This window comes from Sminthopsis crassicaudata, chromosome 1 (assembly GCF_048593235.1).
Source record: "Sminthopsis crassicaudata isolate SCR6 chromosome 1, ASM4859323v1, whole genome shotgun sequence".
Taxonomy (NCBI): Eukaryota; Metazoa; Chordata; class Mammalia; order Dasyuromorphia; family Dasyuridae; genus Sminthopsis; species Sminthopsis crassicaudata.
This window is the reverse complement of record NC_133617.1, coordinates 236,508,315-236,522,667: the sequence shown is the minus strand read 5'-3', so window position 1 is coordinate 236,522,667 and position 14,353 is coordinate 236,508,315. Positions and strand designations below refer to the sequence as shown.

General features: G+C 31.0%; 1 protein-coding gene across 13 annotated transcripts in view; it reads left to right on the top strand.

Annotated features, from left to right (window-relative positions):
- OSBPL1A (oxysterol binding protein like 1A) overlaps positions 1–14,353 on the top strand; it is a 305,323-nt gene that overhangs the window by 83,622 nt on the left and 207,348 nt on the right. For 10 of the 13 annotated variants that reach the window (XM_074276711.1, XM_074276727.1, XM_074276751.1 and 7 more), the window contains 3 exons: positions 3,719–3,817; positions 6,107–6,232; positions 11,558–11,639. In XM_074276711.1, the coding sequence (XP_074132812.1) occupies positions 3,719–3,817; positions 6,107–6,232; positions 11,558–11,639 (307 nt within the window). Of the gene's footprint in view, positions 1–3,718; positions 3,818–6,106; positions 6,233–6,560; positions 6,858–8,356; positions 8,456–11,557; positions 11,640–14,353 lie in introns of those variants that run through there. The other 3 variants (XM_074276761.1, XM_074276805.1, XM_074276800.1) reach the window with 3 other exon arrangements.

Here is a 14,353-nt window from a genome sequence, read left to right as displayed (position 1 = left end):
AAAAATTCCAGGTCCATATGGATTTACCTGTGAATTCTACCAAATATTTAAAGAACAATTAATTCCCAAACTATGCAAATTATTTGGAAAAATTAGGAAAGAAGAAATCCTACCAAATTCTTTTTGTGGCACAGACATGGTACTAATACTTAAGCCAGGTAGGATCACAATAGAGAAAGAAAATTATAGATCAACATTCCTAATGAATATTGATGCAAAAGTCTTTAATAAAATATTATCAAAGGGAGTACAGCAAGTTATCCTCAGGATAATACGCCATGACGAAATAGGACTTTTACTAGGAATGCAGGGCTGGTTCTATATTAGGGAAACTATTACCATAATTGACTACATCAACAACCAAACTAACAAAAATCATATGATTATCTCAATAGATGCTGAAAAAGCATTGGACAAAATCCAACACCCATTCCTATTAAAAACATTCAAGAATATAGGAATAAATGGAGTTTTCCTAAAAGTGATCAATAGCATCTACTTATAGTTATCAGCAAGCATCATATGTAATGAGGCTAAACTAGAACTGTTCTCGTAAGATCAGGGATGAAACAAGGTTGCCCACCTTCACCATTGCTATTCAATATTGTATTAGAAATGTTGGCTTTGGGAATGAGAAGAAAAAGAGATTAAAGGAAGTAGAATAGAGGCTGCTAGGTGGCGCAGTGAATAGAGCACCAGCCTTAAAGTCAGGATGGCCTAAGTTCAAATCTGGTCTCAGACATGTAATACTTGCTAGCTTTGTGACCCTTGGCAAGTCACTTAATCACAATTGCCTTAGCCAAAAAAAAAAAAAAAAAAAAAGAATTAGAGTAGGTAATAAGGAAAGCAAATGATCACTCTTTGTAGATGATAAGATGATATACTTAGAGAATCAACTAAAAAACTGCTGGTAATAATTTACCACTTTAGCAAAGTTGCAGGATACAAAATAAATCCACACAAATCAGCATCTTTATATATTACTAACAAAGTCTAGCAGCAAGAAATACAAAGAGAAATTCCATTAAAATAACTGTAGATAATATAAAATATTTAAGAGTCTTCCTGCCAAGGCAAAATAAGGAACTATATAAATACAATCACAAAATGCTTTCTACACAAATAAGGTCCAGATCTAATCAATTGGAAAAATATCACGTGCTCATGGGTCAGCCAAGTGAATATAATAAAAATGACAAACTATCTAAATTAATCTACTTATTCAGTGCCATATCAATCAAAATCCTAAGAAGTTATAAAGAGTTAGAAAAAATAATAAAGTTCTTCTGGAAGAACAAAAGATCAAGATTTCAAGGAAATTAAAGGAAAAATATGCCAATGAAAGTGGCCTAGCTAAAACCAGATCTAAAATTGTATTATAAAACAGTGGTCATCAAAACCATTTGGTACTGGCTAAGGAATGAGTAATTGATCAGTGGAATAGATTAGGTTCACAGGACAAAATAGTCAATAACTATAACAATCTAGTGTTTGACAAAACCAAAGACCCCAGCTTTGGGTCTTTATTTATTTGATAAAAGCTGCTGGGAAAATTGGAAAATAGTTTGGCAGAAACTGGGCATTTGACCCATACCTTATACCATATACCAAGATAAGGTCAAAATGAGTTTGTGATTTAAAATAAACAGTGATATTAGAAGCAAATTAGAAGACCATAGGATAGTTTGCCTCTCAGATCTGTGAAGAAGGAAAGAATTTGTGGCCAAAGAAGAAATAGAACTCATAATTGAACACAAAATAGATCATTTTGATTATATTGAGCTAAAAAGTTTTTGTACAAACAAAACTAATGTAGAAAAGATTAGAAGGGAAGTAAAAAACTTGGAAAAAATTTTAGATTCAAGGGTTGTAGTAAATGCCTCATTTCTAAAATATAGAGAATTGACTCAAATTTATAAGAATTCAAGCTATTCTCCAATTGATAAATGGTCAAAGGATATGAACAAACAATTTTCAGATGAAGAAATTGAAACCATTTCTAGTCAGTCATATGAAAAGGTGCTCTAAATCATTATTGATCAGAGAAATGCAAATTAAGACAACTCTGAGATACCACAACACACTTCTCAGATTGGCTAAGATGTTAGGAAAAGATAATGATGAATGCTGCCGGGGATGTGGGAAAACCTCGGCACTAATACATTGTTGGTGGAACTATGAACGGATCTAGCAATTCTGGAGAGCAGTTTGGAACTATGCTCAAAGAGTTATCAAAATGTGCATAACCTTAGATCCAACAGTGTCTCTACTGGGCTTGTATATCAAAGAGATCTTAAAGAAGGGTAAGGGGACCCATATATACTAAAATGTTTGTAGCAGCCCTTTTTGTAGTGGCAAGAAACTGGAAACTGAATGGTTGCCTATCAGTTAGAGAATGACTGAACAAGTTACGATATATGGATGTTATGGAATATTATTGTACTATAAGAAATGATCAGGAGGATGATTTTAGAGAGGCCTGGAGAGACTTACATGAACTGATGCTATGTGAAATGAGTAGAACCCAGAGAACATTGTACACAGCTACAAGATTATGTGATGATCAATTCTGATGGACAAGGCTTTTTTCAACAATGGGATAACTGAGGCCAGTTCCAATGGTCTTGTGATGAAGAGAGCCATCTACACCCAGAGAGAGGACTATGGGGACAATGTGGTTCACAACATAGCATTTTCACTCTTATTGTTGTTTGCCTGTATTTTGTTTTCTTTCTCAATTTTTTGCATTTTGATCTGATTTTTCTTGTACAGCAAGATAATTGTGGAAATATGTATAGAAGAAACATGTTTAATGTATATTGAATTACTTGCCATTTAGGGGAGGAGGAAGGGAAAGAAAAAAATTTGGAACACAATGTTTTTCAAGTGTGAATATTGAAAATTATCTATTCATATGTTTTGAAAATAAAAAGCTTTAATAAAAAATGAAAAAAACAATTTTAATTTTTTTTTTCCTGTTCATTTTCCCAGCCTATTTCATGGTATTTAAAGTTGAACTCTGCTCTTGGGATAGACAGGGCATAATCACAAACAGCTTATGATTAGTTCATGGGATCAAGGGTACAGGGCCTCCAAACTGGCCTACTATGCTAAGGGTTGGGGTCTTGCAGCTGACTTCCTGGGGATGGCCTACTGCTAGCATATCTGGACACTGTGAACACTGGACTGAGTGAGAGAGACCTTTCCTTCCAATCTTCTACATTGTTTTGGACTTGAAAATTGTTTCGGCCCCATCCTTTTCTTGCTTCTTAGTTATGGTGAATTTGAAAAAATTCTTTTTTAACTCTGTCTCCATTTTCTATCAATATAAATTGTAACAAGTGTACAGCATATAATATTTTATATTATATTTATATTTACCATATTATATGTAAATATTTATCCTATTTATATATAACAGCATATAATAATTTATTATGTCTATAATGGTTTAAAATATGTTTGACTTTTTCAGTTTTGTCCTAATTTTCTCAAAATTGAGTAAGCTTTCCTTTTTAAAATCAGGTTCTTTTTTTTTTTTTTTTTTTTTGAGCCAGTATGTATAAAAGACTATAGCAAAGTATTAACAAGACATTTTATATTTTTAGAATTTTATAAGGAGATATTGTTAGAGGTGGATTTTTCTTTGTTTTGTTTTATATTTCAAAATTGATCAGCTTACTGCTTTTTTTTTTTTTTTTTTTTTTTTATATCTTAGGTAAAACCTACTGATAGCTGCCTTTTCTTTATTAAATGCTTTGATGATAGTATGCATGGTTTCAGAGTTCCTAAGAATAGCCTTCAGCAGTCAAGAGAGGTAAAATATCCAAATTCCTTTTTCTTATAATTTTTAAAATGTATGAAAACATTCAGAATTTTTAAATGTTTAAAAACTTTTATTTTAATATTTCAACTACTTTATATATTTGAATTATGCTACTTGATCAATTTAGGTCTAGTTTGAAAAGTCTTGTTTATGAACTTGCATAATTACAGGTTTTTTCCTGTCAGTTATGAGCATTTCTATTAGATAAAATTAGGGATTTTCTGTTTTAGGGATTTCCATATTTTATTTTCAAAATACTAAAAGTTTTCTTCTTCTGTTGTCTTACTTGTTAAATCAGTCTCTAGTCCTAACTAAACTCTATATGTACGATTTAGAACTCAATAAAGTAGGTAACTAACTTATTTTACAATCTTCAACTTACTGAATATTTAAGCTAGAACAAAACTTGAGGTATATTAATATTTATTGCTGAACTATGATTGCTGCTTAATTAAACATTGTAAAAAAATCTAGAGAAATGGAAATGTTAAGTAGAATTTGGGGGAGTTAGGGTATCCCAGAGTGTCAGAAGGCTTTTGGTTTTTTAGGGATTACCCTGAATGATGGGAAGTAATGAAAATTATGCAAAGTAAAACAAATATGAACTATGTGAGCATTTACATTTGTAGCAGGCAATGTACCTCTAAAGTGTACTTCTAAAATCCCTTCTTACTTTGAATCAGTGGTACTATATAACCTTATTACGGGAACATTGGATCCACACTGGAACATAGCCTTTCATTTTTCTCCTAGTAGTGTTCTTTTTCCAAATACATATAAAGGTAGTTTTCAACATTCATTTTTGTAAGACTTTGTATTCTAAATTTTTCTCCCTTCCTCCTTTATCCCTACTCAGAGACAGAAGCTATATAATATGTTATATGTGTACAGTTCTTTAAACATACTTGTCAAGTTTGTGCAAGAAAAATCAAACCAAAAGTGGGAAAAGAAACCATGAGAAAGAAAAAACAAACAAAAACATGAAAATATTATGCTTTGATCCACATTTAGTCTCCATAGTTCTCTCCCTGGATACAATTGGCATTTTCCCTCCCAAATTCATTGAATCACCACATTGTTGAGAATAGTTAAGTTCATCACAATTGACTGTCACATAATCTCGTTGTTACTGTATACAGTATTTTCCTGGTTTTGCTCACTTCACTCAGCATCAATTAATGTAGATCTTTTCTAGCCTTTTCTGAAATCAGCCTATTCATCATTTCTTTTAGAATAATAATATTCCATTACCTTCATATACCATAACTTATTCAGCCATTCCCTACCTGATGGGCATCCATTCAATTTCCAGTTCCTTGCCATTACACAAAAAGCTGCTAGAGACATTTTTACACATATGGGTCTTTTTCCTTTTTTATTATCTTTTTGGAATACAGACACAGTAGTAAGACTACTGGATGAAGGGTATGTACAGTTTTATAGCCCTTTAGGTATAATAGTACACAGTCAACTTATAGCTAAAAATGGACATTCTTTAAAGGATTGTTTTTGTGTAGAAATTATATCTCTAGTTTTGTAAAATTAGTTAATAGGAAAATAGTGTGTTTATCCGTAATAGAAATTCATATCTATTGTACTGCAATATTTGTAACTTGCAAAATAAGATAGCTGTGCTTTTGAATATCAGAAATTAAGGTGAAAGCATTAAGTGACTTGTCCTAAGTTTAGCAGTGTCAAATTTGACTGTGTCATTAAAAAATAAAATCCTCCAAACTATCAAGTTTATGTGTACATATTTCTTTGAAAAGCATTTAAGAAAATGGCAAGATTTGACTGAATTATGTTGAAAGAAAATAAAACATAATCAAGAACTATGTCTTTAGGTTTGCTATTCTCATGGCCAAATGAAAATAGTAATTTCAAAATCACAATCAAAGTTTGGATACTAGGGAAACAGTTTGACAAATAAGAGTATTTAATTTGCTGTGGTTACAATTTAAATTATAGTTAAAATCCTGCCTGGGATTTTCATATAAATGGATGTTCATTTCTGGTGTTCAGAATGCTATAATTAACTACAACTTAAGCCCACTATTCAATCTCTAATTGCATTTATGACTAGTAATATTATTGGAAATGTCAGTTAAGGAAATAATTTTTTTTCCTTCTTATTGTACTTATTTATTCATGTCAAGGCCAAATGACTTGTGACCTGCTTCTTTTTTTCATATGTAACTTTTTCTATGCTTCCAAGATAGTTAAATTATTGTATTATCTCTTTTGTGTGTGAAAATGTTTTTCTTTTTCTATTACCTTCAGAGTTGGCTGGAAGCAATAGAAGAACATTCTGCATATAGTACTCACTACTGTTCTCAGGATCAGCTAAGTGATGATGAAGAGGAAGATGATGCTGTTTCTATAGTAGACTTGAGGGAATCTTTACAGGTAAATATAAGGAGGTAACTTTATATTCTTAGCTATTTCTGATTTTAAAAATGACAAAATAGTTAAGATTTTCCAAATTGACTCCTTACACAAAAGTAGAAATAATAGTTTGTTTTCCTCTTTGTTGAATCTATCATAGTAATATTTATCTCCGAATATTGTGGTAGAGATTTATATGACAGGCAGCATGGTGCAAGGGCCAGAGCTAGTTTTGACCTTAGTAAGACCTGAGTTTGAGACTTGTTTCTCATTCTCTTTATGTACCAAGGAGTCATTTAACCTCCAAGATTAAAAAGTAGTAGAAGAGTTATCAGCTTGCATTAGTGGAGGAAGTTTCCTCACTGGGAGTTTCCAACATCAATGAAATAACAAGTCTGGTCATGAAATATATCTGTAAATATTCATATACCCAATAATCTGATTTGGTTGTATATTTGCTAGACGTTGATTATCATCCTAGCTAAAGACTTCTGCCACCAGGGGGAGCCTGACTACTGTATACCTTCTTGCCCTTTATGACTTCACTGCATATTTTAGTGTTTAAATAATGCAACCATAGCGATGTATAACCTAGTTGGTAGTTTCATTTAAAACCACTTGTAATCTTTAACTACACCGTTTAGAGGTAAGATAGTATGTCAGTGTCTAATTTGTAAGGTCCTCTGATGTGACATCAATGCCTTTCCTTCTTTTAGTGATTGATGTAGTAATGTCATAATGTTTAGTTCAAGTGAAATAGGTGCTTTTTTGCAGACCTTTTTTTGCCTTGATGCTACTTTTTCTCCCATGCATCTCATACAAAAAGAGTAGAAGATAGTAGAAATAGAACTGAAAAAAAGATAATTAAACTTCTTTTGACAAACAGCAGAAACTTAGTCACTTCACTATATTTAATTCTTATTTTATTTTATTTTGCAAATAAGGGGAATATGTATATGAATAAGTAATTTTGAATTTAAGTGTACTATTCTCCAAACTATTCTTGATTTAAGGACCAGAGTTCCCAAACGAAAAAAATTTAATTGCTTGGCCATCAGGCAGGCAAGGTTTTTTGTTTGTTTGAAAAATTAAAAGAATTGGAATTATTTCATGATCTGGTAACAATCTTATATATTATCATTAAGAACTGCTTTTTACCAGTAATTAATTTGTTCTATAACCTATTGACCAAATGGAAACCCTTTATATAATCTTTATAACACAGTAATTTGAAGTAATGATATCTTTTAAAGCATATTATTTCATAACTTAGCAGTTAAAATAGCCCATAATTCCATTGGTGTGGGGATACTAATTTTACCCCTGCAGGTTTTCTCTCCTTTTTCACTTAGTAGAGAGTTTCATGAGTTGTGGCAAAAATAATTCTTTACTTGATGAACATTCTAGCAATGGACCTCTCAACTTAGTTACTCTGGTCTACAGACATGTTACTGCAAAACAGTACCAAAGAATTTATAGTTTAGTAGAACTTACCAAAGTTTAATGTTGTTCTGCTATAACTTTTGAGTTACCAATATCAGTTACCAATATCTATTATAAAGCATTTGAGTATTTTTTAAAAATCCAACCAAACTGTTTTGTTTATCAGGAATAACTTAAATTTATATGACTAAAATCACACTTAAGCTTCAAAGTAGAATATAAAATATTTCAACCCAGTAGCCAATTTTTCAATAAGTAAAATATTTTCCTATTAATTATCCTGTAAATACAACAAGCAATAAAACATAAAAAATCCAACCCAGTATTCCAAGAATTTCACTAGGATTTAGACAACTTATAATGGAAAATGGACATAACTAAATAGCTTACTATCTTTCTAGTTTGAATGGATCTTGAAGACTAGCCAAATTATGTTTTTTAATTATGTTTTGAAAATTGTCAACTTATTAGGTTTAACTAAAATCTGTAATGCTACTTGGATAGTCTATTTTATAATGTTATCAGGTCCAAGCAATAGCTTTTAGTTTTTAAGTTACTTAAAATCAGATTTGTTTTTATCAGATTATTACTACCGTCAAGGATTGTAGATGTATAGCCAACAAAACTTTGAATGCCAGTAGGTGAAAGCTTTAATGAATTCAGTCCCTTGGCCCCTTTCCTCTAGAGACCAGTCTAAAACTGGCCCAGTCTGAGGCTGATCTAGGAAGTCTGCTGAGGAGAACTGGAAAGTCCAATCTAGTCTCAAGCCATGCTTGATGCTGAGAGTGTCTGAGAGGCCAGGTGAGTTCTAGGGCACATAAGATGATATGGGTCTTCCCTGTGGTTTCACAGGGTATCCTCAGACCCTCTGGATCACTCTAAAAGGAGCTTCTATATCTCCAAAAGTATATTGAACTGACTTGTGGCTTCCATTAATTCTTTGAACCGAAGAGAAACCAAGAACCTGGTTTGTTTCTCCATTTACCCCAAAAGCTGGACTATTATTACCGAGTATCAAGAATGCAAGATATTATATTAAGTCCTAAGGCATCTAAGTAATCTATATAAAAATATGTATCCCTTTACCTTTTAGGGAAAGAATTAACTTCACCCAAAACAAAGAATCCTAATAGTGAAGGTAATTTTGCTATTGGTGATTGTCTTGACCTCAGTGAATCCCTTTCCACCTCTTTCAGATTCAACTCCTTTCCTCCTCCTAACTCCTCAACTAAAAAAAAATCTAGTTCCATATGAGACTAGCACTCTGGTTTATATACCTCTAGGTAGATCTTAGGGGCAAAAGGGAAGACAGAATTTATGACTTTTCCATAAAATCAAATGGAGCATTTTAATTTTAGCAACTAAAGAGAAAAAGCAGGAAAGTTCAAGCATTGTGTGTATACTCATTGTCTTTTCATAATGCTGAGGAATGGAGATTTTTTTGCTGGGATTTCTAGTGGTGGTCCTGAAGAGATTGCTGACTCAAAATTAGATAATTAACACTATTGGAATATTATATAAGACTTAAATGATAGTATTAATGCAATGTCTAAGAAGAATACATGACACTACAAATTAAAGGGGAGGCTTAGTGACCCCAAATACCTTAATTTTTCATCTGCTTAAATTTTAAGATTTTCTGGAGAACGTGCTTTGTGTATGTACTGTCATGATACCTTCTTTTTTTTTTCCCCCTAAGTTAGTTAATATAGTAGAAATGGTACTACGGACAGAGATATACATATTGTATTCAATTAAAATTTACATGTAGCTAGAATCTTTTCTAGCTGATCTGTTTAGGTACCTTTTAAAACTACTTAATTATTGAACAAGGAACCTTTTTCATTGCACATCAAATGGATAAATGGGGCAAAGATATCTATCACTCTCACTATGTAAAGATGATTAGATTGTATCACTTGTTTAAGGATATACCTTCTAAGACTAAGAGAAGACTTCAGCCTTTTCCACATTTCTTACACATACATAGTCTGTAAGTGAAATGTGCCTTTTGCTTTCATCATGGAGAGGAAATGAGAGAAGAATGACACTGGATCACACATGGACACAAGAGTTAAATATGTACATACCAATAGTGGCTATTTTCTATTAATGAATTAAAAGTGATGCATTTGGTTACAGCACACATTTTCACTGCCCCCAGAGTGACCTTTTCCATTTTTTTTCTTTTGTTCCTTATCCTTATGTCTCAGAATATAACAAGTATTTTATTTTTCTGCTTTTGCTTTTAATTAAAAAATATCCTTCCTTCTCAACTCATGTAATCAATATTTTTATATGCTAGTGCTTATCTGGAAATATAAAGAACACTATAGTTGTTGGGGTTTGTTTTGTTTTTTTTAGAAGAGGATTGTATTGTAACTAATGCTGTAGCATGAATAATTTTGCATCAGTTGGGCTAAACTTACTTAGTGCTTAAAAATGTATGAGGTGAAATAGGAGAGAAAGGTGTTTACCTGTGTCACCTTGAAACTTTGTGCAAGAGTGGAGCCAGTTTGGGGGCAGCAGGATGTTCATTGATAGAAATGGTGAGACAATGTTAGGGGTACAATGTGGATAGGATTCATAATGATTAAGTTCTATTAAGAATGCAGGTCATTTAGTAGTTAATAAATGATTTAGTAATGTGGTTAGCACCATGTCAATTCTAGCATAGAGAGAATGTATAAGCATACAATTTTGCTTATTTATTCTTCCTTTCTCATTATGCAGATCCTTTGAGTAAAGGTGACATTAAAGTGACCAAAAAATAAAGATTTATGATTTATTTGAATTTTCATTTGGAACCTTTAAATTTGCAAAAGAGAGGACACAATAGTCATCATTATATAATACAAGGAAGTAGAATTCTGATTTTGTGTTGCTTTCAAGCATCTTGATTTGCAGAGTTCCAAAGTAAAATGAAGATTTATTTCTAAAATTGACATTTTTCTCCTTTTTCTCAAGCTTTGTCTTGCTTTGGATAATATCCTCATTGGACCAGTTAGGTGGGAGTTATACGTAAATAGGACACTGAAGTAAAATCAACTTATGGTTTCCAAATGTTAGTACCATCTGTAGTTTTTTTTTTTTTAAAGGCGGCTCTTTAAATATATTTTTTAAAGTGTCATTTCTTATTAAAGTTAATAACTTATGCCAAAACTGTTTATAAAACAATTGAAGAATTCCATTTACCAACCATATTAAATATATTGAATTACTTTTAACAGAATTTAAGGAGATAGATATATACAGATACAAACAAAAATTAAGTATATATACACTGCAAACTTCTGTGTACAGAAATTATATCTACCTTGATATAAATAGCTATAGGTATAAATATAGATCTATGTTTAGGTGGTTATAGCTCCATATTCTTTTATCTATGTAGCTCAAGGTAGATATGATTGCTGTATATAGAAATTTGTATTGTACATATTGTGCATCTTTCTATACCAAGGTATAGAGATATAAATATATACATAAATATAACTACAGAAAATATATAGACTATACCTATTTTTCTATAGCTGCTTATCTCAAGTTAGATATAATTTCTGTTTATAGAAGTTTATATTTTGTATATTTTATTAACTTTAATAATTAAGAGCCATGGAAGACCTTAGCATATGTGTTTTCTCAAAAGTCATAGTGCTGTATTAAAGTTATTAAATTCATAGAGAAATTTCTACCACCACACTTTTTTCCCATTAGAGAAATAAGTCTATAAGGTGTTGTTTTTATAATTAACTTTGTTTAAAAACATTACTTCATCTATTAGTCTGAAACTGAATTAAGTAATTAATATTTGGGATTGATTTAATAATTAAGGTAGGAGGAATAAACAAGACTTTTCTGTAAGCATGTTTTCATTTTTTTTGTCCTTGATTTTATTTTCAGAAAGCACAAGAATGCCAACAGAGACTAGATAGAGAGATTTCCAACTTTTTCAAAATGATTAAGGAGTGCAACATGGCTAAAGGTAAAAAAAAAAAAAAAAAAGGTGGGGAAATGTATACATTTTAAAAAAGATGTTTTTATTGACATATTTAAAATTATAGTAATATCCTTCAGAATCCTTATCCTTTATTGGGAATTATCCTATGTAACAAATAGTTCTTCAAAAGACAAATTTTTAAAAAAGAGAAAAACATCAACATAACCAATTGACACATTGAAAAAGTTTAAAAATATGTGTAACGTACAACACTTATAGATCTTCACATCTACAAAGTGGTGGGTGAAAATGTCTTCTCATATCTCTCCTTTCAAGAAATTCTTATTATTTATAATTTTGCAACTTTAATTTTTGATTATTTTCTGGTTCTTTCCATTTACATTGTTGTAGTCAGTTTGTGTGTGTGTGTATATTTACCTCACTCTTTCTCAGCTTATATAAGTTTTTCTATGCTTGTCTATATTTATCACATTGATTATATCTTGCTACATAGAAATATTCTTTCTTTTAAGTACCATCTTTTTTAACTATTCCCCACTAGATGGATATTTTCTTTGTTTCCAGTTCTTTGCAGTCACAAAAGGTTCTGTTGTCAATATTTTGATTTATACAAAAGAACTTTTTTTGTATCAGTGGTCTCCTTGAGGTTTAAGTCTACTAATGAAATATCTGGATTAAAAGATATGAATATTTTAGTCACTTTACTTGCATAGTTTCATATTGCTTTTCAGAATAATAGTATTGATTCACAGCTCTATCCATAATGCATTGGTGTGACTTTTTTTCCCATAGCCCTTCCAACATTTACTATTCCCATTTTTTTGTTATCTTTGCCAATTTGGGGATATGAGTTCACATCTCAGGATTGCTTTGAATTGTGTTTCTCTCATTTTTAGCAATGAGAACATTTTTTCATATGATTATTAACAATTTTCAATTCTTCTTTTGAGAACCATTTGTTTATATTCTTTGACCACTTATTTATTGAGGAATGACTTTTTATTTTATCTATATATGTTTGCTAATTGCTTTTATGTCTTGGATACCAAATCCTTATCAGATGAATTTGATGAAAATATCTTTTTTCTATGAAATACTTCCATTCTTATGGTAGGTGCATTCATTTTGTTAACGCAAAATCTTTGAAGTTTCATGTATAATCAAAACTATATATTTTAAGTACATTACATTTCATTATAAACTGTTACAGTAACTGCTAAACAATTGGGTAGTTTAAATGGTTATTTTTGTTTGATAATATAAAATAGATTTTGTTTTAGATTGGAACTATTTTTGAAACAAAACATTCTTTTTAATTACTCCTCATTAAGGAAAGTTGCTTTCTAGTTTAATTCTGCAACTTTCACATTTGTCATTAAAATAAAACAGAATTATTAAGATGATGCATTTTAGAGTTTTAAATCACCCTGACTTTCTAATAGGAAGTTTGTAAATGTATGACCCATTAAGAATGAGTATATATATTTATACTAATGTTTCTGTCTTTTCTGTTTAATGTCATTTCAGTATTTCCAAATTTCTTGCTAATGTTTTGAGTTGAGTTTTTTTTTGTTTGTTTGTTTGTTTGTTTTTGTTTGTTTTTTGCTTTATCACTCTCTCTTCCCCCTTACTTTTCTCCTCCTCTGGTGGACAATAAGGAATTGATTATATTTATTAAAATCTCTTGTTATAAAATACTATAATGTAATTAGTTCTACCTATTAGGCTGTCAGTAATCAATAAACAGTTTTAATCAGTTTTAATCCAGGACTATTTTCTTTTAGCTCAGTTTCAACTTCCTCTGCTGCATAGCTGTTTTTGACTGGAACTGATTTCATTGGCATAGGGTACTTTGAATGAGGAAAGATCTTCTAATGTATTTTAGCACTTCCTTGTTCCTCAAAATCTGAAAGAGCTGCCCAGGGTCCTAAGAGCTTAGATGACCTATCTATTGATAACGTGGATGGAAAATTTGAACTTGAACCCAGATCTTCCTGAATTGGAGATAGTTCTCCATCTGTTATGCTGTGCTGCTACTTTTCTTAAAAAAAAAAAATATATATATATAAACCAGTTTTAATGCTTAATTCAATCCAGCTGCATATAGTTAGAATAAGCCAGCTAGGTGATGTAGTGAATAGAGTGCAAAGTCTGGACTCAATACAGACTCTTCTTCATTCAGTTTAAATCTGATCTCAGAACTTACTAGCTGTGTGACCTTGGGCAAGTCACTTAGCTCTTTTTGCCTCGTTTTCTTCATCTGTAAAATGAACTGGAAAAAGAAATGACAAACTACTCCAGTATCTTTGCCAAGAAATCCCCAAATGGGGTCACAAGGAGTCCGACATGATTGAAATAACTGAACAACAACATACATAGAACAATTTATTTAAATTGGTGATTACCTAATAGAAAAAAATAATATTTAACTTATTACTGTAGTTTTAAAACATCAAATTAATACACTGGCATTGAATAATAGGAAAGCTGCTTATTATTTAATAGATTGGTCATGGGTTGAAGGATTGGAGCAACTTCCAGTACTGTGAATCTTGCATACCCATCAGTTGTGCTCCTTATTGATTACTAGCTAGCTAGACATAATTAGCTTTCAGATAAGAGAAGGGAGAAGAAATGTTGAAAACTATCTTTGCATGTATTTTGAAAAATAAAAAGCTATTATAAAAATCATTTTAAGATACAAAGTTTTCTTTTGAATTGTCTGTTTTTAAAATTTT